The 27,522-nt window shown below is 41.7% G+C and overlaps 1 protein-coding gene across 4 annotated transcripts in view; it reads right to left on the minus strand.

Moving 5' to 3' along the window:
- The window catches only part of POGZ (pogo transposable element derived with ZNF domain), a 2,357,128-nt gene that overhangs the window by 506,710 nt on the left and 1,822,896 nt on the right, over window positions 1–27,522 (minus strand). For all 4 annotated transcript variants that reach the window (XM_044080634.1, XM_044080633.1, XM_044080632.1 and 1 more), the window contains 2 exons: window positions 21,542–21,688; window positions 20,711–20,845 (listed from right to left, as the gene is read on the minus strand). In XM_044080634.1, coding sequence (XP_043936569.1) covers window positions 20,711–20,845; window positions 21,542–21,688 — 282 coding nt within the window. The remainder of the gene's footprint in view (window positions 1–20,710; window positions 20,846–21,541; window positions 21,689–27,522) is intronic.

The following is a 27,522-nucleotide window of genomic DNA, read 5'->3' on the forward strand; positions in this document are numbered from 1 at the left end:
CTTTAAGCGGCGGTGAAGCATCTTGGGGATGAACAATTTACAGACGGCGCAGTTTTTGTAATTGGGATCCCTACCCAGACAAAAGATACACTGGTCGTGGGTATCTTTATGTGGAATTTGACAACCACAGTTGCACTTACTCTTACCGGACATGAATAGACTATAAAACACAAAAGGACTGAAGAAAAAGGCCTCAAAGGGGTACTTATCTTTAATGCAAAACAGATCCAACGTCTGCGAGTAGCAGGAACAACTGGCATATGGTTGGCGGCTGAAAAGTTCTGAGGGCTGGTGAGAACAGATGTCACCTTTATGGCTCATGTACCTGCCTCCACATTAGATGTCCGATGCACCATGAGGGACTGAAAAAGCTTTGGAAACCTGGCCGGACAAGCTGATCGGAAGAAGGGTAAACCCACTAGCAGAATACTACAACACTGGAATAGAAGGACATTGTAAATAGGACACACAGCCAAACCAGTTCGCAAAAACCTATAATAAAATCCTAGCCAAGCTAGAGTTTTCACTGTGTGATTCCTTAAAACCTCTTGTAAATGGGATATATGCAAATGTCCCCCTTAAGGACATCAGATGTTTCAGCTATAAGGCAGTTCTGAATGCTCAGCTTGGCTAGGATTTTCTTACACGTTTTTACTAATTGGTTTGGCTGTGTTTCCTGTTTACTCTTTTATTTAGTTGTTAGACAGGATATTTTGCAGGTACCTTTATGGTTATGGACATCAGCTTGGTACAACAACCCTGTGTTTCTAAACGTTAGCCAAACAGTCCACTTATGCTGTGCTGACAAGGTCATAAGAAGACTGAAACATGTAGGCCCACTAACAGACTTAAAAAGAAAAAAAGTCATGGGCAGAGAATTCACACTGGTAACAGACTGTGGCAACCAAGTATTATATAGGTTCATAGGTATGTACTAGACTAATGGCCCTGAAGCCTTTACAAGCCTAGCCCATAGAAGTGCCCTGGCATCGTGCCGCCTGATGTTAGTTCCCAGTGTGTTTGTCAAGTAGAGCGACTGGAGAGATCCCTGGGATGAATTCCCATCCACTCATCAAGACTTCTCTTAAACAGGGCCAGTGAGGTGCTCTGCTTGACATGTATGGGAAGTCTATTCCAGAGCATGGGCAGTCTCTAAACAAAAGGATGGGAAAACAAAGCTCAGTAGGTGAGCCTTAACTTTGCAGACATTTACATTCAAAGACCGGCACAGACCAGCCTTGATCAACCACAATGTAGACAGCCTGTCTTGGGCATACAGCTCATTTAACAGACATGAAACTTATAGTTTTAAACAGGCAGTGGGGGTCATCTGTAACACTGTGCAGTGGTTTTCAGAAGACAAAGAGTGCAAGTGGCCTAAAATGTGAAAGCACTGGTGTCATACATTTTCTTTACGTTCTTACTACATTCTTAACAATGTATTTTGTAATAACTGCTTTGCACTTTAAATGCTTATCCCTTGAATTAAATTTATCTTTTCTTGCCTGCAACAGAGTTGGGGCTGAATGGGGTCTTAGGACCAGCCCATTCATACAGCTGCAAACACAATTAATACATAAATAACGCTTCCAACAGTGTTACAAAGAAGCCATTGTAATGTGATAATGTTTCCTTAAATTAAGTAAATATTTTTGTTAAGCTGTACCTCTTGCTTTAAGGAGAAAGATAGCTGGCTGTATTAGTGAGAGTGGGTTTGTTTAATGAGGTACTGAATGTAATATAAAAACAGGGCTGAGAGAAGCAGAGCAGGAGAGTGTTTGTCATTTCTGGAAGGATACTTTTTCTTTGAACCAGACAGGTCTTGGAGACAAACTCATCCACTGTGAAGGAAGACCTTGAAAAAGAAGTTATAAATTGTTCCTGTCACAGAAATACAGACAGCTACTAGTAGAGATGACTTCCCAGAAGTAGGAGATTATGTTAAAAAAGCAAAGCCGCGGTGGTACAGTAGCAGCGTTGTTGCCTCACAGCAAGAAGTTCTCCTGCTCGATTCTCGACTGGAGTGCCTTCTGTGTGCAGTCTGCATGTCCTCCCCACGGTCGAGTGGCCTCCGAAAGACATGCGTGAATGGGCATGCCTTCGCTGAAGGTTGGATGTCAGGCTAGCAACTCGGCACCAAAAAAATCTACTGCCAATCATTAGCGGATCGGAGTTCTGCTGTGGCGACCCTTAACCAGGAAAAGCCGAAAAGACACAACAACAAGGAGATTATGTGAAAAGTATTAGCTGTGCATTTAGTTAAACCACAAGACTGTTTTTGCTTAGTAGAACCTGCCTTATTTTAATATGCATAAAGTGTCCCTATTTTTTACAAAGACTAAATGTCTCAGCTGCTTTAATCTTCTACAACATACAGTCATGCATTCAAAAAAAATATATACATGTGTGTGTGTGTGTGTGTGTGTGTATGTTTATATATATATATATATATATATATATATATATATATGTAAAAACGACCGGAGAAACTACAATGTAGAAAATAACTTATAAAAAACACAAACTACTGTACTGAACACTAGAGGCAAAAACAAAATTAAGAGAAACAGATATTTAGCGCTTTCATCCCTTTTATTGTTTCGTGGGACTTCTTCAGAAAAAAGTAAAAATACAGGATCTGGAAAGGAAAAGCTATTTATAGCTTAACAAAGTCGTAAAATTACAATTAACCAATGGTTAAGGTTAAACACAAGTAATGTCCAACAAGTAGGAGGTACAAGACAATGCTACCAATGAGTGGAAAGCATGTTTCATTACAGTTCTGACTAAAGAAGTTTTTATCATAGGTTAACAGGTAACATGCTGTATACAATTGCAAGTGAAGTAGAATTACACACAAACAATAAATGATGGGTTGAAGTCCTGTGTAGTTAACCAATGTGGTGGGTGTCCGCAGGGAAGTTAAAGTAGCTCATGTATGTGATCGTATTTCAACTGGTTATTACAACTCTTATAAAAAAAAAAAAAAAAAAAAGGTATTGTAATCTCAAAAGGCAAGCAACTATAGCAAAACAGTAAAATAATTCATGTAACATGAGGCTGCACACTATTAAACGTAAAATAGCCAGGTGAATTCAGTTTTACAAGAATATGGACGTCTGTATGGTTAAGTACAAGAAAGTCTTAAAAGAAAACTAAAACATGATAGGACAAGACGTCGCAACAAGGTGATTGCAAAATTATTATACAGTTCTGTATCATATAAGCAGGCATTTATTATATATTGCATATTGCAAGTATAAGTTCTTTACTGGTAAAACGACAGAACGTCAGGAGCGCCAGCGTAGGGCGCATTTGATATTGATATTGTCATTAAGTCCAGGGTATGAGTCAGCCCCTAAAAGGAGTTGCCACTTTAATTCTCTTACTTCCAGCAGAGAATTGCAGTCTCCGAAGAAAACATCAATTTGGTCCAGGACAAAGAATTTGAACCCATTGAACTGATGGCAATTGTGGCTGTGTCTACCTAAGGCATTGCTGTGGTCTTTGTTTCTGATGGCAGCTAGGTGTTCCTTAGTTCGATCGGAGAGTTTTCTGGTTGTTTTGCCGATATAGAAAGAGTTGCAGCTGGAGCAAATAGCTGCGTACACAACCCATTCAGAATGGCAGTGGAAATTAGTCTTGAAGGAGACTTTAAAGTTGTCACGGTTTCCAAGGAGCACGTAATCAAATCAACAAAGGTCGAGCACACACGATCGAGTTGCATGGTTCACTTGACCTTTGGACATGCGATATGCTGACACTGGGAAGGGAGGTCGCGCTTTAGTGAGAAACAGGGAATTAAGTCCATTTTCTCACTGTAGTGCGATCTTGGAGTTGGCATATTTAATGTGCAGGGGGTGTGAGGGCATAGCCCCCCCCGGCAAAATAGTAGAATTAATGTACCATTGACTGTGGAGTTCAACGGTACGTTGATGTGTATAACAGGAGGCGAGTGACGTCACCTCCTGCTATGTCGAATACATCAAACAATGGTTGTCAATGTATTCATTTTCGGTGTGGTTTTCTATTCGAAATTTTGGATTCAGCATTTCGGGTTAACATTTTATACGGCTGACCGAAGCTGGTTTGAAATTTCAATAGTAAACCTATATATTATAGGGGAACATGTGATTTAGTCAAGCGTGTGTGCACGTGTGTATGTATACACACACACACACACACACACACACACACACACACACACACACACACACACTCACGCAAAACAAAAAGGGAAGAAAATATACAAGGCAAACCTACAGGCCCTAACCGTTCATTCTTTAACCCTCTTTGACCTCCTATTCCTTCACAGAAGGAATGGTGCATCACATACCTGGTTAAAGGAAATGAATCTTCAACATATAAATAAGATACATTGGCATGACAGATTCATATCCCAGCATATCCTTCACCTTTGGAACAAACTTGCACTACATGTCAAGCAGAGCAGCATCCTCACATTGACAACATACCTTTGGAAACCGATCTCTCAGTCAGAATCTGGAAACGTATGTTAACAACAAACTATCCAGATCCAGGGATATATTCATTTCATTGTACTCGGTTCTCATCAGGTCGATCACTGAATATAATATGCCCCATTCAGCATATTCCTTTCCAAACACTTGTCACAAATGGAGCAAACACAATGCTCCCCCTTCCCCCAAAAATAAATAAAAAAATAAATCAAGAGCTTGAATTGGAAAAAGTTACTTGCACCACAAAACCTTGTCCCTCTTCTTGGCATCACACAGGGTACTAAGAGGTGACCTTTGCCTCGTAATACAGCTTCAATTGACCCCATCCTGACAAACACATTTGTAAGTCCAACAGCAGCATGAACATCCACTCAAATGATTGTGATCTCTTTTACAACATAAACAGAACTTGTTGGAGGGACAGATTATGTAGCACAGGGAATATCTCTTCTATGGAACAGTCTTCTACTCTACATAAAGGAAAGTATGTCTCTTACTCTATTTAAACGTAACTTGGATAGGAAACTGCAAATTCATTCCTTGGTTTAGTGTCCAAGTCCCTCATGGATAATGGCAAAGTACAGTTGTGTACACTTACCATAAATGCAGATGGTTGAGTGTATTCACTGTTGCAGTCATTACATTTGGGTTACCTGCTTGCAGGTAGCCCTCAGCTGACCTGATTATCAGAGTCTTGGGTCCTGCATCAGTTGCTGTCTCTTCTTCCATGATGTCAGGTAGTCAGGGGTATAAAGCATGCAGCCGACGCCATTACATCAGTTTATCTTGCCCCAGATGTCAGGTGCCCCCATAATGGGAAGCAATTATATAAACAGTTACACCTCCAACTATAAGCAAATACACCAGAAAGCTTAAATACAGTAAACAAGAAGAGAGGTATAGCAAACAGAAGTCAGGGAGCTGGAGGGAGGGTAACCAGGACTGCAACAGTGAATATACTCGAACATCTACATTTATGGTAAGTGTATACAACTGTACTATGTTCTTCATGTTTCACTGTTGCAGTCATTACATTTGGATAGATTTCCAAAGCTGAGGAAGGGAGGAGGCAATTAGAGAGCATTACGACCAGCTATTAGGCCCTGCAAGACTGCAGTGGCAAAAGCAGCTTTGGATTTAGAGAAAATAGGCAAGTGGTAATGCTTGGTGACGTTATGAACAGAACTCCAGGTAGTAGTTTCTAGGATGTCCCTGATAAAAACACCTCTGAGAAAGGCTGTTGATGTAGATGCAGCCCTGGTGGAATGTGATCTTATCCCCTGTGGGGTAGGTTTCCATGGTGCTTATAGCAGAAATTAATGCAATGGCCTATCCATTTACAAATAGTTTGCTTTGAAATGGCCTTCCCCTCTGCCCCTGCAGCAAAGATAAAGTACAGTTTTGTACCTAACATAAATGTAGATGTTCGAGTGTATACACTGCTGCAGTCATTACGCTCGGGTTATCCTGCCGTCAGGCGGTTCCCCAATAGGCCTGAGTTCCAAAGTCTTGGTCCGGCATCGGTTGCTGTCACCTCCTCCCTGACGCCAGTGCGACAGGGGTATATAAGATGCAGCCAACACCTCTTCAGTTTTTCTTGCCCCAGATGTCAGGTGCCCCCAAAAAGGTAGGCAATTCATATTGCTAATAAAACATACATAAGAAAAGCAATGAACAACCTTCAGTTACCAGCAAATACTCCCCACAGGTAGTAAAGGGTAGAAGACATAGGTATGTACCAGCAAATAAGAGGGGAAGGAGGGAGGGTAACCTGGACTGCAGCAGTGTATACACTCAAACATCTACATTTATGGTACGTACAAAACTGTACTATGTTCATCGTGTTACACTGCTACAGTCATTACACTTGGGTAGAATCCCAAAGCTGAGGTAGGGTGGCTGGTTCTATAAGGCATTAGGGGTGGCTATAAGGCCCTGCAGCACTGCAGTGGCAAAGCCAGCTCTGGATTTAGATAAATGGTAATGCTTGGTGAAGGTATGTACAGAACTCCAAGCTGCTGCTTCTAAAAAGTCCTTGGTAGGTACTCCTCTGAGGTAGGCAGTTGAAGCGGCTGTTGCCCTGGTGCAGTGAGATCTAATGCTGTTAGGTACAGGTTTCCCATGGTGTGTATAGCAGAAACGTATACAGTGACCTATCAATTTTGAAATAGTCTTTTCTGAAATGGCTTTTCCCTGTGCTCCTGCAGCGTATGCTACCAATAATTGCTCAGTTTTTCTGAAAGCTTTGGTTTTGTCCAAGTAAAAGCGTAACTGCCTGTGTATGTCCAAAGAATGCAGTAGTCTCTCCCCTTTATTCTGTGGATTTGGATAAAAAGTTGGCAAGTGAATAGTTTGGTTTAGAGCCACACTTGATACCACCTTTGGCATAAAAGTAGGGTTAGTTCTTAAAGACACCCTGTCTTGGTGGAAAATGATGAAAGGTTCCACTGCCATTAGTGCCTGTAATTCTGAAACTCTTCATGCTGATGTTATTGCTAGGAGTAGAGCAGTTTTCCAAGAGATATATTTTACATCTGCTGTGTTAGCTAGCTCAAAAGAAGGTAAAGTTAATTTTTCCAACACGAAGTTGAGGTCCCAAGTTGGAGTAGGTGCTCTACGGGGTGGTCTTATGTTTTTAGCCCCTCTGAGGTACTGTTTTAGCAAGGGATTAGAGAAAATTGGTGGATCCGTGTTGTAATGAGCAGAGATGGCAGAAGCGTGGATCTTGATGGATAAAAAGGTGAGGCCTTTGTCCAGCATCTCAGTTAAATATTGTAGTATCTGAAGAATATTCGGGACAAGAGGGTCAAGGCTGTGAGCCTGGTTCCAGGCACAGAATCTCTTCCATTTACCTGAATAGGCTTTCCTGGTACTAGGCCTTCTGGCCTCCAGAAAGACATCCATAACAGCTTTGGAGAGAGGCACTGCTTGCTTGACTAAGGAATCTTCCATGCAGCCAGGTTTAAAGTCTTTAGCTGGCTGTGAAGTATCTGATTGTTGTGCTGAGTCAGAAGATGCGGGATTTGAGGCAAAATCCAGGGTGGTCCTTGTGCTAAGTTCTTTAAGATTGGGTACCAGTGCTGGCATGGCCAGTCTGGGGCAATCAGGATCATCTTTGGCTCTTCTTGCCTGGCTTTTACGAGTACCTTTGGAAGGAGAGGTAGCGGTGGGAAAGCATATACTTGTAGGTTTTCCAGCTGAATGAGCGGGCATCCACTTTCCATGCTTGTGGATGGTAAGTCCTTGTGCAGAATTTCTATAGCTGGCAGTTCATTGGGGATGCAAACAGATCTATGTCCGGGCTCCACCATTTTTGTGTTATCATTCTGAATATTTGTGGATTCAATTCCCATTCGTGGGGATCCATGATGTTTCTGCGTATGTCGTCTGCCAGTATGTTTTTCTCTCCTGGCAGGAATTGTGCTTGCAGATGAACTTGATAGGTTAGAGCTGTGTTCCACAAGGTCATGGCTTGTCTGCAGAGGGGATAAGAGTGAGTGCCCCCTTGCTTGTTTATGTACCACATAACTGTGGTGTTGTCTGTCTTTAGTAGTAGTTGTCCTGGATGCAGAAGATCCTTGAAAGCTATAAGGGCATTTTGTACAGCTAGCATCTCTTTTTGATTGATGTGAAGATGCCTTTGTTCTGCGGGCCATTTGCCCTGAATACATTTTCCTGCCATGTGAACTCCCCAGGCATAATCCGATGCATCTGTTGTCAGTGTTTGCCTGGCTGTGGGTTGAGTGAAAGGCTTGTTGAGGTGACAAACTTGAGTTCGCCATCGAAACTCCTGTTGAAGGCAAGGAATTAGTGGTATAACTGTTTCCAAACTTTGACAGTGTTGAGACCAGACACTCTTTAGGTACCATTGTAGTTTCCTCATATGCAGTCTGGCATATGGAATTAGTAGTATGCAAGATGCCATGTAACCCAAGGCCTGCAGAATTTTTCTTGCAGGGAGTTGGGTTCTTATTGCCATTAACTGAAAATATTGAGTCAGTTGTCCTTGCTCGTCTGGGGTGAGATAAGCCATCTGGGCCATTGTATTCAAGCTGGCACCCAGGAATATTATCTCTTGTGAGGGCACTAGTTTTGATTTCTTTTCGTTTACTGTGTACCCTAGGCAACTTAACTTTTTTACAAACGCCAGATGCTTTAGAAGAATGTCCTTGCTCTCTGCTTGAATCAGGCAGTCGTCCAAGTACGGATAAATTTGAATTCCTTTCTGTCTGCAAAATGCAATTACTGGTGCCAGGCACTTTGTTAAGACCCTGGGCACAGTAGATACGCCAAAGGGCAGTGCAGAGAATTGGTAGTGCATTGAACCAGCTATGGATCTGAGGTATCTTCTGCAGTTTTGTCTGATAGGGACATGCAGGTATGCCTCCTTGAGGTCCAAGGTTACGAGCCAAGCTTTCTTGCCCAGCATGGGAAGAAGCTGCTCTAGTGTCAACATTTTGAATTTCGGAACATCCAGGTAAGTGTTTAGAGAAGAAAGATCCAGAATGGGCCTCCAGGTTTTGTCCTTTCTGGGAACCAGAAAGAGTCTTGAGTAAAATCCTTGTCCTTGCTCCTGTGGTGGTACCTTTTGAATAGCTCTCATGTCCATGAGTGCTGTAATTTGTTTTTGAGCCTCTGCCCATTGATTTGGTGGCAGATTTGGCATTCCTTTTAACCTTGGCAGAGTGTGAAAGTGGAACCTGTAACCTTGAGATACAATGTTGAGAACCCATTTGTCTTTGGTGATCATATGCCAATTGTGATAGAAAAGTGCCAGTTTTCCTCTCAAGGGGGCTGCCAAGACAGAACTGTTTGGCAGCTGTAGTGGGAAGTCATTGGGGCTGTTTTTTATATGGTTGAGGCCTGTCTTCCCCTTCTTTCTGACCTGATGCACCCCTTTGTCGAGGCCTGTAAGGACCTTGTGGTTGACCTCTACCTCTTGGACGTCTGCATCTGCCCCTTTGAGGTCTGTCTGTTAACTGGAAAGGACCAATTCTTTTTTGGCCAATTTCTGCCAAATCGAGGAGGCTGAACCTGTAAGAAATCCTTCACCGTTTGCATAGATTTTGCCTTATTCTCCATTTTCTTTAATACCTCTTCTGCCTTAACTCCAAATAACACATCCTGCTGCAAAGGTGCATCCAATAGTTTTGCTTTAACATGACCTGGTAACATATGTTCTTTTAACCAAGCATGTCTTCTAATGACAGAAACTGTAACTGCTGCTCTACAGGAGGCCTCTAAAGAATCAAAACCACATTGCAAAGCATGTTTTCCCACTTGTTCAGCTGCATGCAATAAATCTTGCATTTCCTTAAAATTAGGAGGATCTGATTCTGGAAGCATTTTTTGTTTCAACTGATACATCAAAAATTGCTGATATTTTAGCATGTGAAACTGGCAATTTAAGGCCCTCATTGCTAAAGTTGCAGATGTATATACTTTCTTCCCCCATCTGTCTAATGCTCTGGAATCTCTGTCAGAGGGGACTGGATTCTTTGTTGATGAGGCCTTAACCCCTTTGGGTCCCTGAGAAATAGTTTCAGGGTCAGCAACAGGGCTTTTATAAAGACATTTGTGAGAGTCAGGGACTCTGTAGTATCTGTCAGGCTTAACTGGGGCTGGAGGTAAAGAATCAGGATTTAAGCTAGATTCAGTATACACATCATCCACAATATCTAACACTGGCGGAATAGCAAGGGGGTCTGTGTTGAGGTAATAAAAGAAAGTCTGTGAGCCTTTTCTTGGATTCTGAGTAATCCTGGCCTTCCCAATGGAAATGCTCCCTCATGGAATGTAAGGTTTCCCCAAAGGAGTAGTCCTCAGGCGGAGAGGCTGAAGGAATTGATTCCTCAGCATCAGAATCCTCATAAGGGGGTAAGGAGTATCCTGGGTCTGAGGATGAGTCTGAAGAGATGGATACCTGGTCGGATGAGTCATAGTCTGCATCCTGTCTAGGCCTTTTATCAGGAGGGGGATGGGACCCCCTGATCAGCGTGATTAGGTCTTCGGCCATTTTGAGCATTTATTTCTTAGGCATGGAGGCTTGTCCTGGAGAATGCTGTATTTGTTTCTTTGTTTTTAAAGGAGGTTTAGACTTAGCAGAAGATTTAATGCTTAACTGAGTAGGTCTGAAAACACCCTCTGAAGCTACGGGTTGTTCAGCTACTCCGGATCCCTCTGTAGGGTTAGTTTCGGTAGGCTGAAAATCTTGTGCGTCCGAAGGCCCAGCCATCTCCACGTGGGAGTCAGAGGCGGCCTGTGGTTCTAAAGAAGCAGTCGTCAGGGGCTGCAAAGGTGCCTCGCTGAAAACCGGCGACTGGCCTAGAAGAGGCTTCGCCGTCAGTTTTGGGCCTTAGATGCCTATCCTTGTCTTTGCGATTTTTATGTATGCTAGTCGTCGGAAGTTCAGACGGCATGGTGTAATTGAATTTTCTGCCAAAATAATGCTGGGCAAAATCAAACCGATGTTTAATAGTGCGCTTGTTAAACCTAGCACAAAACCGACAACCAGTGACGTCGTGGTCTGGGCCTAGGCATGTGATACAATAAGAATGGAAATCCTTATGAGGTATTTGCTTCCCACAAGAAATACAGTTATTAACTTTTACTGACATCGGTCTGAGGCAAGAAAAAGTTTCCCCAACGGGGTACTTAGCTTTGTAGAAGACTTCGGTTCTGGATTCGGAATGAAAATCTCAGGAGTAGGCCGACCGGCACTTGCGAACTGCTTTTGCTTCAGGCACCGCGCGACAAGAAAGACGGAAGAAAATGGCGTCGGCTGCAGCTTATATACCCCTGTCACACTGACATCAGGGAGGAGGCGACAGCAACTGACGCCGGACCAAGACTTTGGAACTCAGGCCGACTGGGGAACTGCCTGACGGCAGGATAACCCGAGTGTAATGACTGCAGCAGTGTAACATGATGAACATCTAACAGTTGTTCAGTTTTTCTGAGAGGTTTAGTCCTGTCCAAATAAAATCTAAGCTGTCTGTGCACGTCCAGCGAGTGCAGTATTCGTTCTCCTTTGTTCTGTGGATTAGAAAAGAAGATGGCAAATGAATGGACTGATTAAGGGCCACACTGGATACCACCTTGGACATAAAGGAAGGATTGGTCCTGAGGGACAACCTGTCTGCATGGAAGATGATAAAGGGCTCTACTGCATTGAAGGCCTGTAATTCAGACACTCTTCTTGCTGAAGTGATGGCTAGAAGGAAGGCTGTTTTCCAAGAAAGGAATTTCAACTCTGCAGTTGCAGCTGGCTCAAAGGGAGGTAGAGTGAGCTTTTCCAATACAAAGTTAAGGTCCCAGGCTGGAGTAGGGACTCTCCTGGGTGGTCTTAAATTTTTGGCCCCTCTGAGGAATTGCTTCAGCAGGGGGTGAGAGAAAAAGGGTGGCTCCGTATTATAATGTGCTGGAATGGCAGAGGCATGAATTTTAATAGAAGAGAAGGAAAGGCCCTTGTGAAGCATCTCTGTTAAGTATTGAAGAAGATGTGGTAAACTGGGCACTGTTGTGCCCATCCCCTGAGTTTGGCTCCAGGAACAGAATCTTTTCCACTTTTCAGCATAGGGTTTTCTAGTACCAGGCCTCCTTGCCTCCAGAATGACATCCAGCACTTGCTTACTGAGGGATGGTAATGGAGAGCTCATGTAATTAGCCAGGCTGCAAGGTTCACAGTTTGAAGCTGGGGGTGCAGAATCTGGCCCTCCTGCTGGGACAGCAGGGAAAGGATTTGAGGCAGGTGTCATGGTTCCAGCAGTGACACACTGTGCAAGAGGGGGTACCAGTGTTGGCGTGGCCAGTCTGGTGCAATGAGTATTGTCCTTGGTTTCTCCTGTTTGATCTTTAGTAGAACTTTGGAGAGGAGAGGCAGAGGGGGAAAGGCATAAACTGAGAGGTTTTTCCAGGTGAAGGACAGGGCATCCACTTTCCAAGCTTGTCTGTGGGGAGTCCTTGTGCAGAATTTGTCCAATTGGTAGTTCTGAGGGGAGGCAAACAGGTCTATATCTGCTCTCTCCCATTTGTTTCTCAACATGTCAAATATCTTTGGTTCCAGTTTTCACTCGTGTGGGTCCATGAGATTTCTGCTTAGGTCGTCTGCCAGAGAGTTTAGCTTGCCTGGCAGGAACTGAGACTGTAGGTGCACCTGGTAGCTCATGGCTGTGTTCCACAGAGCCATGGCTAGTCTGCAGAGGGGGTATGAGTGGGTTCCCCCCTGCTTGTTTATGTACCACATAACAGTGGTGTTGTCTGTTTTTATCAATAATTGTCCTGGAAGGATGTGGTCCTCGAAGGCTGTGAGCATTCTGTACAGATAACATTTCTTTTTGACTGATATGAAGGTGCATTTGACTCTGGTTCCATTTGCCCTGAATGCACTGCCCTGCCAAGTGAGCCCCCATACATAGTCTGATGCATCTGTTGTTAGGGTTTGGGTGGCAGAGGGTAGAGTGAATGGCAGCCACTTGTTGAGGTAGCAGGCCTCTGCCCACCAAAGAAATTCTGTCTTTATACAATGGATGATAGGAATCACTGATTCTAGGTCCTGAGAATGTTGACACCATAGGCTTTTTAGATACCATTGTAGTTTCCTCATATGCAGTCTTGCATATGGAATTAGTAGGATGCAAGATGCCATGAACCCCAGAGCTTGCAGTATTTTCCTTGCAGTTAGCTGGGTCTTTGTGGCCAGTAATTTGAAGTAGGCTGTCAGATAAACTTGTTTCTCTGGCGTGAGGTAGGCCATCTTTGAAGTTGTGTTCAAGCTTGCTCCCAGGAATACAATTTGTTGGCAGGGTACTAGATGAGATTTCTTTTCATTTAATGGTGTACTCCAGTGAGGTTAGCAGTTTCTTTACAAATGCCAGATGATTTAATAGTATGTCCTGGATTTCTGCCTGAATTAGACAATCGTCCAGGTATGGGTATATTTGACTATTTCTTTGCCTACAAAATGCAATGACTGGAGCTAGGCATTTTGTAAATACCCTGGGGCAGTAGATAAGCCAAAGGGCAGTGCAGCAAACTGATAGTGCATGTAGCCTGCTCTGAAGCGTAGGTATTTTCTGCAAGAATCCCTTATTGGGATGTGCAGGTAGGCTTCCTTTAACTCCAATGTTGCCAACCAGGCATTTTTGCTTAGCATGGGAAGCAGCTTATGAAGAGTTAGCATTTTGAATTTTGGAATTACCAAAAAGGTGTTTAGGATAGATAGGTCCAGGATAGGACACCAGGAGTTGTCTTTTCTGGGAACCAGGAAAAGTCTGGAGTAAAAACCTTGTCCCCATTCTTCTGCTGGGACGGGCTGAATAGCCCCTATACTTAGAAGAGAGAAAACCTGCTGCTGAGCCTCTGTCCACTGATTTGGGGGTGGGTCTGGCCAACCTGTTGGGGTTGGTAAGGTGTGGAAGTGGAATCTGTATCCTTGGAAAACTATATTTAAAACCCATTTTTCTTGGGTAATGAGTTCCCAGTTTTTTGCATGCAGGGCCATCTTTCCCCCTAAAGGTGCGGTCAGTTGAGCAGGGCTTCGAAGGTTTAAGGTTAAGTCATTGTGACAGTTTACCATAGGGGGGAGGCTTACTACTTCCAGCTTTGGAAGTGGGAGCCTCCCCACTGCTTAGGTTTGTGAATACCTTGAGACTGTGGCCTAGGTGGTCTGCTGTTCCTGGATTTGGACTGAGAAGGCCTGGAAAAGACAGGAAAGGACCAATTCTTAGAAGGCCAATGCCTACTAAATCTGGGAGGCTGTACTTGCAGGAAATCTTTAACAGTTTGCATAGATTTAGCTTTTTCCTCCATCTTTTTAAGAACTACTTCTGCTTTGTTGCCAAACAGGTGGTCTTGGTTTAAGGGAGCATCCAGTAAAATTTTGGCTTTAACATGATCTGGCAGAGTTTGCACCTTAAGCCAAGCATGCCTTCTAAGAACAGACCCAGTAACAGCAGCCATACAAGATGCCTCTAAGGAGTCAAAACCACACTGCAAAGTATGTTTACCAACTTATTCAGCAAAATGCATTAAATCCTGTAATTCTTTATTTTCAGCACAGTCAGGAATCAACATCAATTTCTGTTTAAGTAATCCAATAACATGCTGCTGGTACTTTAACATATGGAACTGGCAGTTTAAGGCCCTAATGGCCAAAGTAGCAGAAGTGTATACCTTCTTACCCCATCTGTCCAGGGCCCTGGAATCTCTATCAGAGGGTTAGGATTTTTGGCAGTAGTAGCCTTAATGCCTTTGGATCTCTGTGAAATGGTCTCTGGGTCCGCAGTAGGATTCTTAAAGAGGAACTTGTGAGAATCAGGTACTCTGTAATACCGGTCAGGTTTCCTGGGAGCCGGAGGTAAGGTGTCTGGGGCCAGGCTAGATTCCAAGAAGGCATCATCTACAATGTCCAGTACAGGGGGGATAGCTAAAGGCCTGTGTTGAGGCAGGAGTAAGAATTCCCTAGGCCTCTTTTTGGAGTCAGAGTAATCCTGGCTTTCACAGCAGAAATGCTCCCTAAGAGTGTGCAAGGTTTCACTAAAAGAGTAATCTTCTGCAGGGGAAGAAGAGGGAATGGAGTCCTCTGCATCAGAATCCTCACAGGTAGATAAGGGCAAATCCTAGTCATCAAAAGAAACAGAAATTTCAGAATCCTAATCAGAAGGAAAAATCAGTTCTAGGTCTCTTAGAGGGAGAAGAGTGGCTTCCCCTAATTAGAGTAATAAGGTCTTCAGCCATTCTTATCACTTGTTTTTTTAGGCATATGGGCCTGACCATGCGGTTTGGATGTCGGTTTTCTAGGCGTGGATCGAGTTTTAGGCCTTGAAGAAGAAGATGGCATTGGTTTGATATGCAAGTCAGTAGGGCCTGAATACACCCTCAGAAGCCAGTGCCTGCAGAGCAGCTCCGGACCCATCCAAGGTAAAGACGTCCCCAGGTTCCATAGTCGAAGAAGCATCTCGCGGCATACCGGACTCTGAATGGGTCTCAGTAGAGGTCTGCGAATCTGAACTAGCGGGTATCAGGGGCTGCGAAAGCATCTCACTGAGTACCGGCGAATTGGCGACTAACTTAACGGAAGTGTCGTCGGCAGCTTTGGACCTATGCAGTCTGTCTCTGTCTTAATCTTTACATTTTTTCGGAATGTCGGTAGTCGGATGGCTTACTAAACAGAGTATCGAAATAGTTAGATGCGAAAATGAACCGACGACGAATGGTACGAGGATTGAATAAGGCACAAAACCGACAGCGAGGGACGTCGTGATCTGGGCCAAAGCAAGGAATGCAGTACGAATGAAAATCTTTATGAGGTATTTGCTTTCCACAAGTAATACAATTGTTAACTTTTACTGACATCGGTTTAGAACAAGAAAAAGGATCCCAACTGGGTACTTAGCTTTTTTGAAGACTTCAGTTCTGAAACTCGAAAACGAAAATTTCAGGAGTCGGCTGACCGCCACTTGCGAACTGCTTCTACTTTGGGCACCGCACGGCAAGAGAGACTGATGTAATGGCGCCGGCTGCATGCTTTATACCCCTGACTACCTGACGTCATGGAAGAAGAGACAGCAACCGATGCAAGACCCAAGACTTTGATAATCAGGCTGGCTGAGGGCTACCTGCAGATAACCTAAATGTAATGACTGCAACAGTGAAACACTAAGAACATCAAGTAAATGGCCCACCATATCCTTGTTCTGCCTGCCTCTGGGTTATTTGTATACAATTAAGAAGTATGTACTCACCATAACATTCCATGTGTGTTGTCATTTTTCATTCTTCCTCATCTAATGGGTTTGGATTTGATTCGGCCAGTTCTATCATATCATCGGATCTAAGAACTCTCGAGTTTTTCCCTTTTCCCACAATGCCCCACCAACCTAAAACACCTCAGATCTAGTTTGCTGCCAGTAGCTATGAAGGGACAACCCATTATATAAATTAACAAAGGTAAAAAGGAAAAGAGAAACTCGAGCTCAAACAAGTAACACAAGTTTAAAGCACAACGAAAGTCCCAGTATGACCAAATAAAGTTTAATACAAAACAAAGTAGCACTCTAGCGCCTCGGCAAAACATAAGCCTTCAAGGAGTACCTTCATCATTAACAAACCCTACTATTTATACCCCACAGTTGCCAATCAAACAATTATACAATAAAATAATTTAATAATTACACATTTAAAATTTTTTCTAAAATTAATAAGATTAGATCTGAAGTAGTGGGAGATTATTATTGCTCAACAGAATGGGTGATTTACGCGATTAAATGTAGTTGCAATAAGTACTATATAGGGCAAACTAAGTGAATGTTTAAAAAGAGACTATTAGAATATCTAAGGGACATTAGGTTAGATAAAATAGAGACTCCTTTAGCCCAGAATTTTAAATTGTACCATAATAGTGATTGTGCAGGTTTAAATGAGACTATTTTAGAACAGGTACAAAGAGATGGGGACAGTGATTACATAAGAAATCTGTTGTTATACAAAGAAACACTTTTTATATTGAAATATGGTACCCTGGTTCCACAGGGTCTGAAAACAGACTGCTGTTGGAAGTGTGTTACTTAGTGTTACATGCTATGTATCTTTAAATTGGAGTGTTTTAAATGTGCAATTATTAAATTATTTTATTGTATAAATGTTTAACTGGCAACTGTGGGGTATAAATAGTAGGGTTTGTTAATGATGAAGGTACTCCTTGAAGGCTTATGTTAAGCCGGGGCGCTAGAGTGCTACTTTGTTTTGTATTAAACTTTATTTGGTCACACTGAGACTTTTGTTGTGCTTTATATCTTTAGATTATTGTTGTTTGGCGAAGTAACAGAGGTTTCTATACAACCCTTAGACATTTCCAGAAGCCAAAGGCGGGGGGTAGGTGTGTGGAAAGTTGAGGAAGAATGAAAATGGACAGCAGAGATGGAACGTTATAGTGAGTATGTAACTTTTTTATCTGATGTTGTCCTTTTCATTCATTCCTTAACTGATGGGACAGAGTCCCTCAGCTACTGTAACCTTGGGAGGCCCTCATGTAAGGATATTCAGGAGTACTGTAGAGCCAAAGGCTGTTCTGTTCTGTTCCTGGAAATCAAATCTAATTTGTAATGAGCAATAAAGGTGTAAGAATTAGTCCAAGTTGTGGCTGCACAAATGTCATCTATTGAAGCCCTTGACCAAAAGGCTGAAGAAACCCCCATAGACCTCGTGGAATGAACCGAAGGAGGCTTGGGCAAGGAGAGACCTTTTCACCATAAATAAAGGAGATACATTCAAACCATTTTGCCAGAGTAACTTTGGAAACTGGTTTGCTCAATCTGTTAGGAGACAACGAAACAAATAGCTGGTTAGCTGCATTATGGAACGGTATATACATATACATAGATACAGATTTCATATATATATATATATATATATATATATATATATATATATATAGAGAGAGAGAGAGAGTCATATTTAAATAAGAGAAAATAGGAGGAGAAAAGCTACCAATAATGGTAAGCAGAAATACTCCGAAGAGTAAAGAGAAATACCAACAATGGTACTGATAAGGGTACTGAAGAACAGCAGCCAAACAAGATCAGAAAACAGTTAGATTTAGATTAAAGATTGTGAGAGGGAGGAAGAAAAGGGTAAAATATAGAAGTTAGAAATATAAAGTAACACGACCAAACAGGAAATGAAAAACATGAAAAACTCCAAACACTCAACAGCAAATAAATTCACATCTTAAGCTAATGGCAGCAAATGAAATCTGGTGCATGTTAAGTTGGCAGTGTATTAAGGGTAAAGGGAGGTGCTCAAGAGTTCTTGGATCCAATGCTCTTGTGGAACTCGGCTGTGTCGGATCGGAGTCTTGGATCTGGACCCATCAGTTGAGGAATGAATGAAAAGGACATCAGATATACAGGCTATAAACTTCCATGGGAATGTAAAGCTATGCTTCTTAAGACCCTCACACATCAACAATCTATTAAGTACCTATAAATCTTTCCAATTTCACAGTAAACCTAAACAATTTGATGAACAGCCTTAAGTTATCTCCTGGGCTACATTATCTTGCCTTCCTTGAGGCAGGTGGAAACCTATATGTAAGGGTTTTAGTTAGGCTTGTAACAGTCTGCAAACTGACTGTGTAGTACTTACTTATAAACCTACAAAAAAATATGGCCACTAGAGTGGATCAGCAGGGCAAAATCTCAGGTATTAGATTAATGCCCTACCTCCAACAAAGGGGGACTGTATTAGTCCTTCTAATGTGCTGACTATTCCCGCCTCTTGGCTGGTGATTGTTCTGAAAGTTACCAAAGTCACACTGGTTACTTCCAGATCTCTGGTTGTTTTTCTGATGGCCATGGTAAAGTCAGTGATATGTCCTAGAAAATATGTACTGCAGATTTTCGTATTTAACACCTGGTCTATGTTTACTCATCGAATGGCACGTTCATTGAACAGTCATTCATTGCACACAAAGCATCAAATGCTCCTTTCCTCGAAGAGGCATATGATTGTAAATAAAAACATCGAACGATCATAGCTGGCCAACAGAAAGGAAACAACACATAGTACGTACTTGCAGGTAAGGTAGGGATAAGGAAACTTTCCTTTTCCCACTGCAGTGTGATCATGGAGCTGGTATATATAATCAGTGGGGGAGGGGTGCAGCTCCCCACATACGGAGGATTCGGTGAACAGTAGACCCTCCTAATGTTGGGTGCTGTGCCCACCACAAATTATATATACACCTCCGAGATCGTACTACAGTGGGGAAAGGGCAACTTTCCTTACCCTACCATACCAATATGTCCGTACTATGCGCCATTTTCAAAGAACAACAATAATCATTATGAAAATCAACAGATGACAAAACAATAATAAAGACATGCAGTTTTCTGTAACTGGAAGGGCAAGCCAAGAAAAAATAGTAATGCTTAGGACATGTCAGTTCAAAGCTGGAGAACTCTCCAGAACAAAGATAAACATGTAATTGACTGACATGAACAGTTGCCTGGGATAACTGGTAGATGAAAACAACTAACAATAACTTACATTTAGAAAACAAGCTGCAAACTTTTTCTTAAAGGTATAATGATTTTTAAAAAGCCTGGAAAAGTTTCTTTGATGCTTAGCTACAACAAATGGGAAAAGTGATCTACAGGGAAGGCTATTTTACAGAGCACTGTGGGTAAAACATGAAGAGCTGATACCCTTTAAAAAATTCAGATGCTGATCTACTTCATGGCATTAGTCCTTCTGTTAACAATCTTAATGAAGATGGATGTTATACAAATGTGCAAATGCATAAAAATACATCACAGTACATAACCATACAAAAAAAAAGGACTGCACATGGAGATGCTCATATCAGTAGGCTCCAATCTTTTACATTGTCAAACAAGAACAAAACCCAAAAACAAGGCAACCAAAGGAAAGTGCAACAGGCAGCCTGAACTGCAGCAGTTTCTACATAATTTACCATCTTTGTTTATTGGCATACTGAGAAACTTGCCATTTGGTATAATGGAGAGACTTTATCACTGAAAGCATGTTTAAATAAGCAGTCACTGAAATGTAAAACACATAAGCTGGTTTCTCAAGTGGAAGATCAACAGAGTTAACTATTTAAAGAACTGAACTATTTTATTTTTGTTTTATTTTGCTTATTTATCCTTTTTTTTATTTAGTCCCACCAGGTATGTATTTTTTTAAAGATACATCAATTACATACAAGATTTTAATGGCAATTAGCCTTAATGATATATTGCACAAGAGGTCATAATGATTCTGCATGTTGGCAATGGTGATAGATGGTGGCTAATGGGACAATCTGCCTGTTTAGAATGAAGGGCTACTGATTCATTATATTTCTGACATTATACTTTTCTGTATGTTTGATTTCATTTTAGAGGTATCTCAGACCAACTACACATAACCCCTCCTCCAAAAATGTTTTTATTGGAATGGAATACATTTCTTTTGTTAACGTTTCTCAGACAAAGAATAAAGGAATAAGTTCAGTGACCTCTACAGAAATAAAGGAAAAAAATCAGAGGAGTAATGTTCTTCCCTTGTGTGTTTCCCTTATGTATGTGAGTCAATTTTCTTTTCCACCCTTCATTAAATTCCTTTAGTGGTTCCTAATGTATTACTCAAGTATTTTCTTTTCTTTCCTTTTCCACACATAATATACTGCATTTTTACTGGAAAAGCACAAACATATAAAGTCTTACCTTTGTGCCTGGCTTTAACCCCTCAAGTTGTTTTGGTTTTCTGAAGGTCCGATGATGTTGTAGCTTGTGTTCAATTTTATCCTTCGCATACAGGAACTGCAGTCTACACTTACTGCAGGGATATACACTTTTCTTCTGAAAGCAGGAGGACATGAAACATTTGGCTCTTTCAATAAACATGTACTACAATGTTTATAACCACAAATATTCTCACTACATACTATTTACATGGGACCCCTGCGAGTTCAAGTATGCAGTCTTGGTTACTATGTGTGAAAAAAAAATCACACCTTCCAGTATTTCACTGCATTCAGTACAGATTACAATGACTTCTACTCTCAAAAAAAAAAAAATACAATTTCGGCACTGTATTCTCTGCAATTATATGGCACACTAGAAGACATTAATGTCACCAGTCTTCTTTACTATTCCCATTCAAAATGCTACCTTTTTAAGTTTCAGGTTAAAAATTAGTGCTCAGGTTACCAAGCAATTAAAGAAACAGATAAGGCACCAAGCATTTACCATGCCCTGCTTTCACAAAAACGGAAGTATCCAATCTGTGCAACAACAAAAAAAAAAAAAAATCTTTTAAGTCCACCAAGGGGAAACATTTGTACTTGCTGCAAGGGCAGGTTCTTGCCCATAAACATGGTCACGAAAGTAAGCAGCTACAACAACTGTAACACTGACTGCTGAAAATGTGACAAAAATAAAGCACCAACCCAGCAAATCTTAAACATCTTATGACATCCATCTGATTGGACATACCAAGCTGCTTGATCTATCAGAACCTGTAACATAATTTCCTGGTACAAGCAGCACTTATACCTGATGTCTCATGAAGTGCTGCTGATAGGCACTACCATTTTTGAAAACCTTCAGGCAGTAAGGACAAAGCAGGTTCTTGGTGTCTTCATGAGTCATGCGAAAATGGGTGTCCACATCAGAATACAGTGATGACCGAAACTGACAGACCTATTTAAGGGAAAGAAACAGTAGTAATAAATAGATGTGTAAGAAAGAGCTCAAGTTATAGTTAACTGTAACACAACAAGCATAAAATGCTTACAATCATAAATCAAACATATCAATAAATAAATATATACTAATCATATCATCTTAACTATAAAACATCCTTCTCTACTGATTAACTATTGGGATTTACTGTTCTGATATCCCTAGCTCAGCACAATTTCAAATCTTCTCCATTTCCCCTGCAACACTGTCATGATGTTCCATGTAAGACCAGAGTCCAGCCCTTGAGCTCTCCAGGCAAAATCCCTTACAGTGACTTAGACCAAATACCAAAAGAGAAAAAAAAACGCATACATAAATATTAAAAAATTGCCTGAGTTGCACTAAAATCTCTATGCAGATATTGGAAAGAGAGTTCATCCAAACATATGGCATAAGGTGTAAAGATAATCACACACTACCAGTGCATCTCATCTAGGGGCTTTTTACACTGGGCAACAGAGTTGTGTCTGAAAAAGATTCCAGGACCAGCCCATCCATCCAGAAGAATCTCAATCAACAAAATGCATGCCTCCCTCAGAGGCTGAAGTCTGAGGAGAACCAAAAGGCAACAACTCGAGCTCAGAAGGCCAAATCACTGGCATTGAAATGGTTTATAAAGATCTGACCCTAGATTCACATTCCAAAGTAATAACACTTAGTGAATTTGTAAAATGATGACAAAGTAGCCAAAATATCTGCAATGGAAATATTTTGGAATCAAGCACTGGAAGTGACTACACCTCTAGAGAAGTGGCCTTTCACAGTAGCTCATCCCAGATCTGATGCCTGAAAAAAGTCACAGTGCAGTTACCAAGCCATGTGGACAGGGTTTCCTTAACCACTACAAGTCCCTCTTGACTTGCAGCAATGGAGGCAAATAACTGGTCTGTCCCACTGAAAAATACACCTTCAACAGGTGAAGTCTTAGCATAGCATATCCTAAATATGTTCATAGGTGTGTAATAGGCTAATGGCCATGGAGCCTTTACAAGCCCAGCCCACAAAAGTGCCCTGGCATCATGCTGTCAGACGTTAGTTCCCAGTGCCTCTATCAAGTAGAGCCACTGGAGTGATCCCCGGGGTGAACTTTCTATTTCCCATCCACTCATCAAGATTTCTCTTGAAGAGAGCCACAGGAAATGAGCCACTTGTCTGATGTGATCTGTCCATTTTGCTAGTGCTCCTTGTCTCAAGCTTTTTGAGAAACAACTACCATCATCCTCTTGAACTAATTCTGCCTTCAGATTGAGTTTGTCAACTATGTAGTCATAAGGAACGGAACTGATATTACAACAATGCATGAGCAGTAAATTAAGGAAGAACAACATGGCTTCAAATGTAGGTGCACCAGGTCTTTCCTGAAAGATGATAATTTGGATAGGGGAAAGGAGTGAGTGAGGGAGGTTGTATCAAATGGTCTAGGAAGAAAAAGATCTAGTGTGACATTAAGTATATAATCTTCAATATCCTATATCATTCGGTCTGTTTGATCTGACTGACAGGGAACAGTCTCAAGCTACCTGAATTCCTATGTGGCATCATAATAGAATACCTTTGAGAAATTGTAGCTCCAAAAGAGGCAACAGATTGAGAGATTATATCTAGCTTGTAATTTTAGAAACGTATGCCATGTAGCCCATGCTGCTGCACATACCTCGCAACCTGGAATTACCAAAAATCTTCACAAAGGCCAGTGAAAAGTAGGTACAAGTGGCCAAAAATCTGGACACTAAATAACAAAATTTGCATACATAATTATGTAACCCCACCCAATACAATGGAATTGTGGGATACCAACATTCAAAATGCAAATTGAAGAACAAACAAAATCTTCTTCTTCTTTTGGCTGCTCCCGTTAGGGGTCGCCACAGCAGATCAACTGTTTCCATTTCCTCCTGTCCTCTGCATCTTGCTCTTTCACACCAACCACCTGCATATCCTCTCTCACCACATCCATAAACCTTATCTTAGGCCTTCCTCTTTTCCTCTTACCTGGCAGCTTCATCCATAGCATCTTTTTCCCAATATACTCTGCATCCCTCCTCAGCACATGTCCAAACCAACATAATCTTGCCTCTCTGGCTTTGTCTCCAAACCTTCCAACCTGGGCTGACCCTCTAATATACTTATTCCTAATCCTGTCCATCCGCATCACACCCAGTGCAAATCTTAACATCTTCAACTCTGCCACGTCAAGCTCTGACTCCTGCCTTTTTGTCAATGCTACTGTCTCCAACCTGTATAACATAGCTGGTCTCACTACCCTCTTGTAGACCTTCCCTTTCACTCTTACTGGTACTAGTCTGTCACAAATTACTCCTGACACTCTTCTCCACCCACTCCATCCAGCCTGTACTCTCTTCTTCACCTCTCTTCCACACTCACCATTACTCTGAACTGTTGATCCCAAGTACTTAAACTCATTCACCTTCGCCACCTCTACTCCTTGCATCCTCACCATTCCTCTAGCCTTCCTCTCATTCACACACATATATTCTGTCTTAGACCTGCTGACGTTCATTCCTCTTCTCTCTAGAGCATATCTCCATCTCTCCAGGGTCGTCTCCACCTGTTCTCTACTCTCACTACAGATCACAATGTCATCTGCAAACATCATAGTCCACGGGGACTCCTGTCTGACTCGTTTGTCAACCTGTCCATCACCATTGCAAATAAGAAAGGGCTCAGAACTGATCCTTGATGCAATCCCACCTCCACCTTAAACGCATCCATCACTCCCACAGCAGACCTCACCGCTGTCACACTACCCTTGTACATATCTTGTACCACTCTTACATACTTCTCTGACACTCCCGACTTCCTCATACAATACCACAACTCCTCTCTAGGCACCCTGTCATATGCTTTCTCTAAATCCACAAAGACACAATGCAACTCCTTCTGACCTGAAGAGCAGACAAAATATTAACACAAAATATAACCAGAATAACAGTGTTTTATTAACATTTGAACTTGTATAAAACTGAAATGCAATTTTCTTTTATAAAAATGGTACTTGCGTATTATCGCAACCAGATATTTAACGGCAACAGCGGTTGCCTAACAATTAAGAAGAAATGGTCATTACAGTTGTAGAAATGTTGAGTAATGTGTGCACAACAGTCTTTTCTCATGTAGTGATATGAATAAAACATAAAAAAAAGTACTGCTCATGTTTCTGTCTGCAGCTCACTGGCTGCATTTATGTTATTTTTAAGTCCGCCTGATGCACGTTTCTTTGTTGGATGACATGTAACCCACTGAAAAATAGAATAAAAAGGAAAAGGAACCCTAATGGGGCACGTATCTTGAAGACATAGGCTTGTTACAACCAGCAAAGCGAAGGGCGTTCAAACTGACATATGATAATGGTGTTCAGACTGGCTGCAACAAAGCTCAAAGTTGGGAGCGTTTATACAGAACCTTTATGCCCTACGCTTGGGTGAGAAGCATATGTCTGATGTATAACACTCCTAGGTAATAAATGGTTTGGTTTACTGGCTGGATATTGGGTTATCCTTGGCAGGAGATCCCAGGGATGATGAATATTATTAACAGTGATATGAAAGACATTCCTTGTTGGTACATGCATAAATATAGCATCAGCAGGTATTTCCTCTGGAAAACAGTAATCCACATTCTTGTGCTTCAAGCAAATGATGTTCACAGAATTTCCTCTTAGCCACCTGCATGTATACCCTCTGCAGTGACTTGATCCTTTCTATGGGGTGCAGCAGTAGCACTGGAGTTGATTATAATTAAGGGGATGGAGGGCTTCTCCTTTAAATCTCTTCATAACCACTGTGGTAGCTATAGCCCACAAACAAGAAAATAACTTGTTTCAATTGCAATTTAATGTAAAAATTTGCTTTGTATATTTGGTCTATAGAAGGCTGTTCCTTCAAAAGTAACTCATTCAGACTCAGTCCATCATAACTCTAAATCAGTCACCCTCTTGCAATTTCAAACTGATACACTGCCATGCCTCACTGCTCTATATTGATTATTCCTGCTTATCTTATCACATTGTGGTTCTATTTTGTCAACAGGTTAAGTTAAAAGAATATGTGAAAAATAAAATATTTAAATGGATCCTCCACATAAACACATGGACTGTATTTCAAGAAGCCCATGCATGTTACCAAGAATCTGTATTCAACTGGAATGGAGGGAACTGTCTGATAATACATATCATGGAGAATAAATACCATTTCTAATAGGTTTTCAGTTTGCATGCAGTATGAATTCTTGAAATATTTTGTATATGTATTCAGGAAAAAAAAATCTTTCCATTTGCTAACATATGGTTTCCTTGTATCAGGCTTTCTTGCCTCCATTAGTACCTGCTGAACATCTTCAGTAAACATGTGCCTAAAAGAAATTAAGATTCTATCACACAGGCAGTGAACTGAAGTTGATTGGTGCTAGGATGTACCAAACACCTGTGCTCTTGTGTGAGTAGATTCAATCTGTGAGGAAGCTTGTGGTAATTGCTCCTGGACATTTCTACAAGAGAGGAGAAAGTACATTTGTGTAAAATCTTACCATAACAGTAGATGTCCTTCTCTTCACTGCTGCAATATTCTTTACAAAAGGGATTCCCTACCCAATGTCCGGCCAAGTATACCAAAGTCTTAGATTTTATAGACGTTGTACACCTGCAAGGACAAAGCTAACACCATTTGCCAAATATGTGAAGGACAACTATGGATCTGTCAACAAAGAAATTGCAGGGACAAGCCATACTGAAATTATGAGAAAACTGAGTGCTGATTTTGCTAAAATGCATTATTAGTGGCTTGTGAAATTTTCTTTGAGGCAGCAAACAGTTTTCAGTTGTCTGTTTGATCAGGGATTCTCGTCTTGATTCTTTCCTCCCTAATTGTATATTTGTGTGCAAATCACCAATTTGAAAGACAGAATAGTTGTGTAAGAAAAAGAAGTTATGTACCTACCATAGCGTTCCATGTTAGTTGTCTTCATCTCGTCTTCTTTCTTGCTTGTTGGGATCGGAGCCGATCCTCGGCTAAGACTTGGCCATCTTCTATAGCTCGAGAGCTGTTTACTGGCTCGAGGCTACCCCTTATCCCATGATGCCTAGCGATAGCTACCCAGATCAGACATAGCCAGAGAAACAACCTGTCCAAACAAACAGGTTAAGCATACCTGTCATACTCTCTAAGTTAGTAGAGGAAACAAACCAGAGAACACTCAGCCAGTGAAACCAGAACTCCTCTCAGTCCAATAGGACAGGGGGACGGAGGGTGGGACACAAAAAAGAAGACGAGATGAAGGCAACTAACATGGAACGTTATGGTAGGTACATAACTTCTTTATGTTAAGTTGTCTATCTCGCCTTCGTTCTTGCTGGTTGGGACAGCGTCCCTAGCACCTACAATCCTGGGTGGCTCATTGGAACAGACTCTTCAGAACAGTGGAACCAAAGTCAGCTCTGCTCCTGGAGACCATATCTAGCTTGTAATGAGAAATAAAGGTATGAGGATTTGCCCACATAGCAGCTGCACAGATAGAATCCATGGGCAACCTAGAATTGGAAGGCTACAGAGGTGGCCAAGGCCCTAGTAGAATGACCTTTCGGTTTGATAGGCAACTCTTTGTTCCTTAATTGATAAATGAAAGTAATAGTGTGAGACAACCACCTGGATAAGGTCACCTTGGAAACTGGGAGACCTTGTTCACCTAGAGCATAGGAAAGGAATAGTTGGTCCGACTTCCTTATTTCCTTAGTCCTGTGCAGGTAAAAACGCAATTGTCTATGAACATCCAATTGG

The sequence above is a fragment of the Protopterus annectens genome, chromosome 8.part0 (genome assembly GCF_019279795.1).
Source record: "Protopterus annectens isolate FY-2018-M chromosome 8.part0, PAN1.0, whole genome shotgun sequence".
Taxonomy (NCBI): domain Eukaryota; kingdom Metazoa; phylum Chordata; order Ceratodontiformes; family Protopteridae; genus Protopterus; species Protopterus annectens.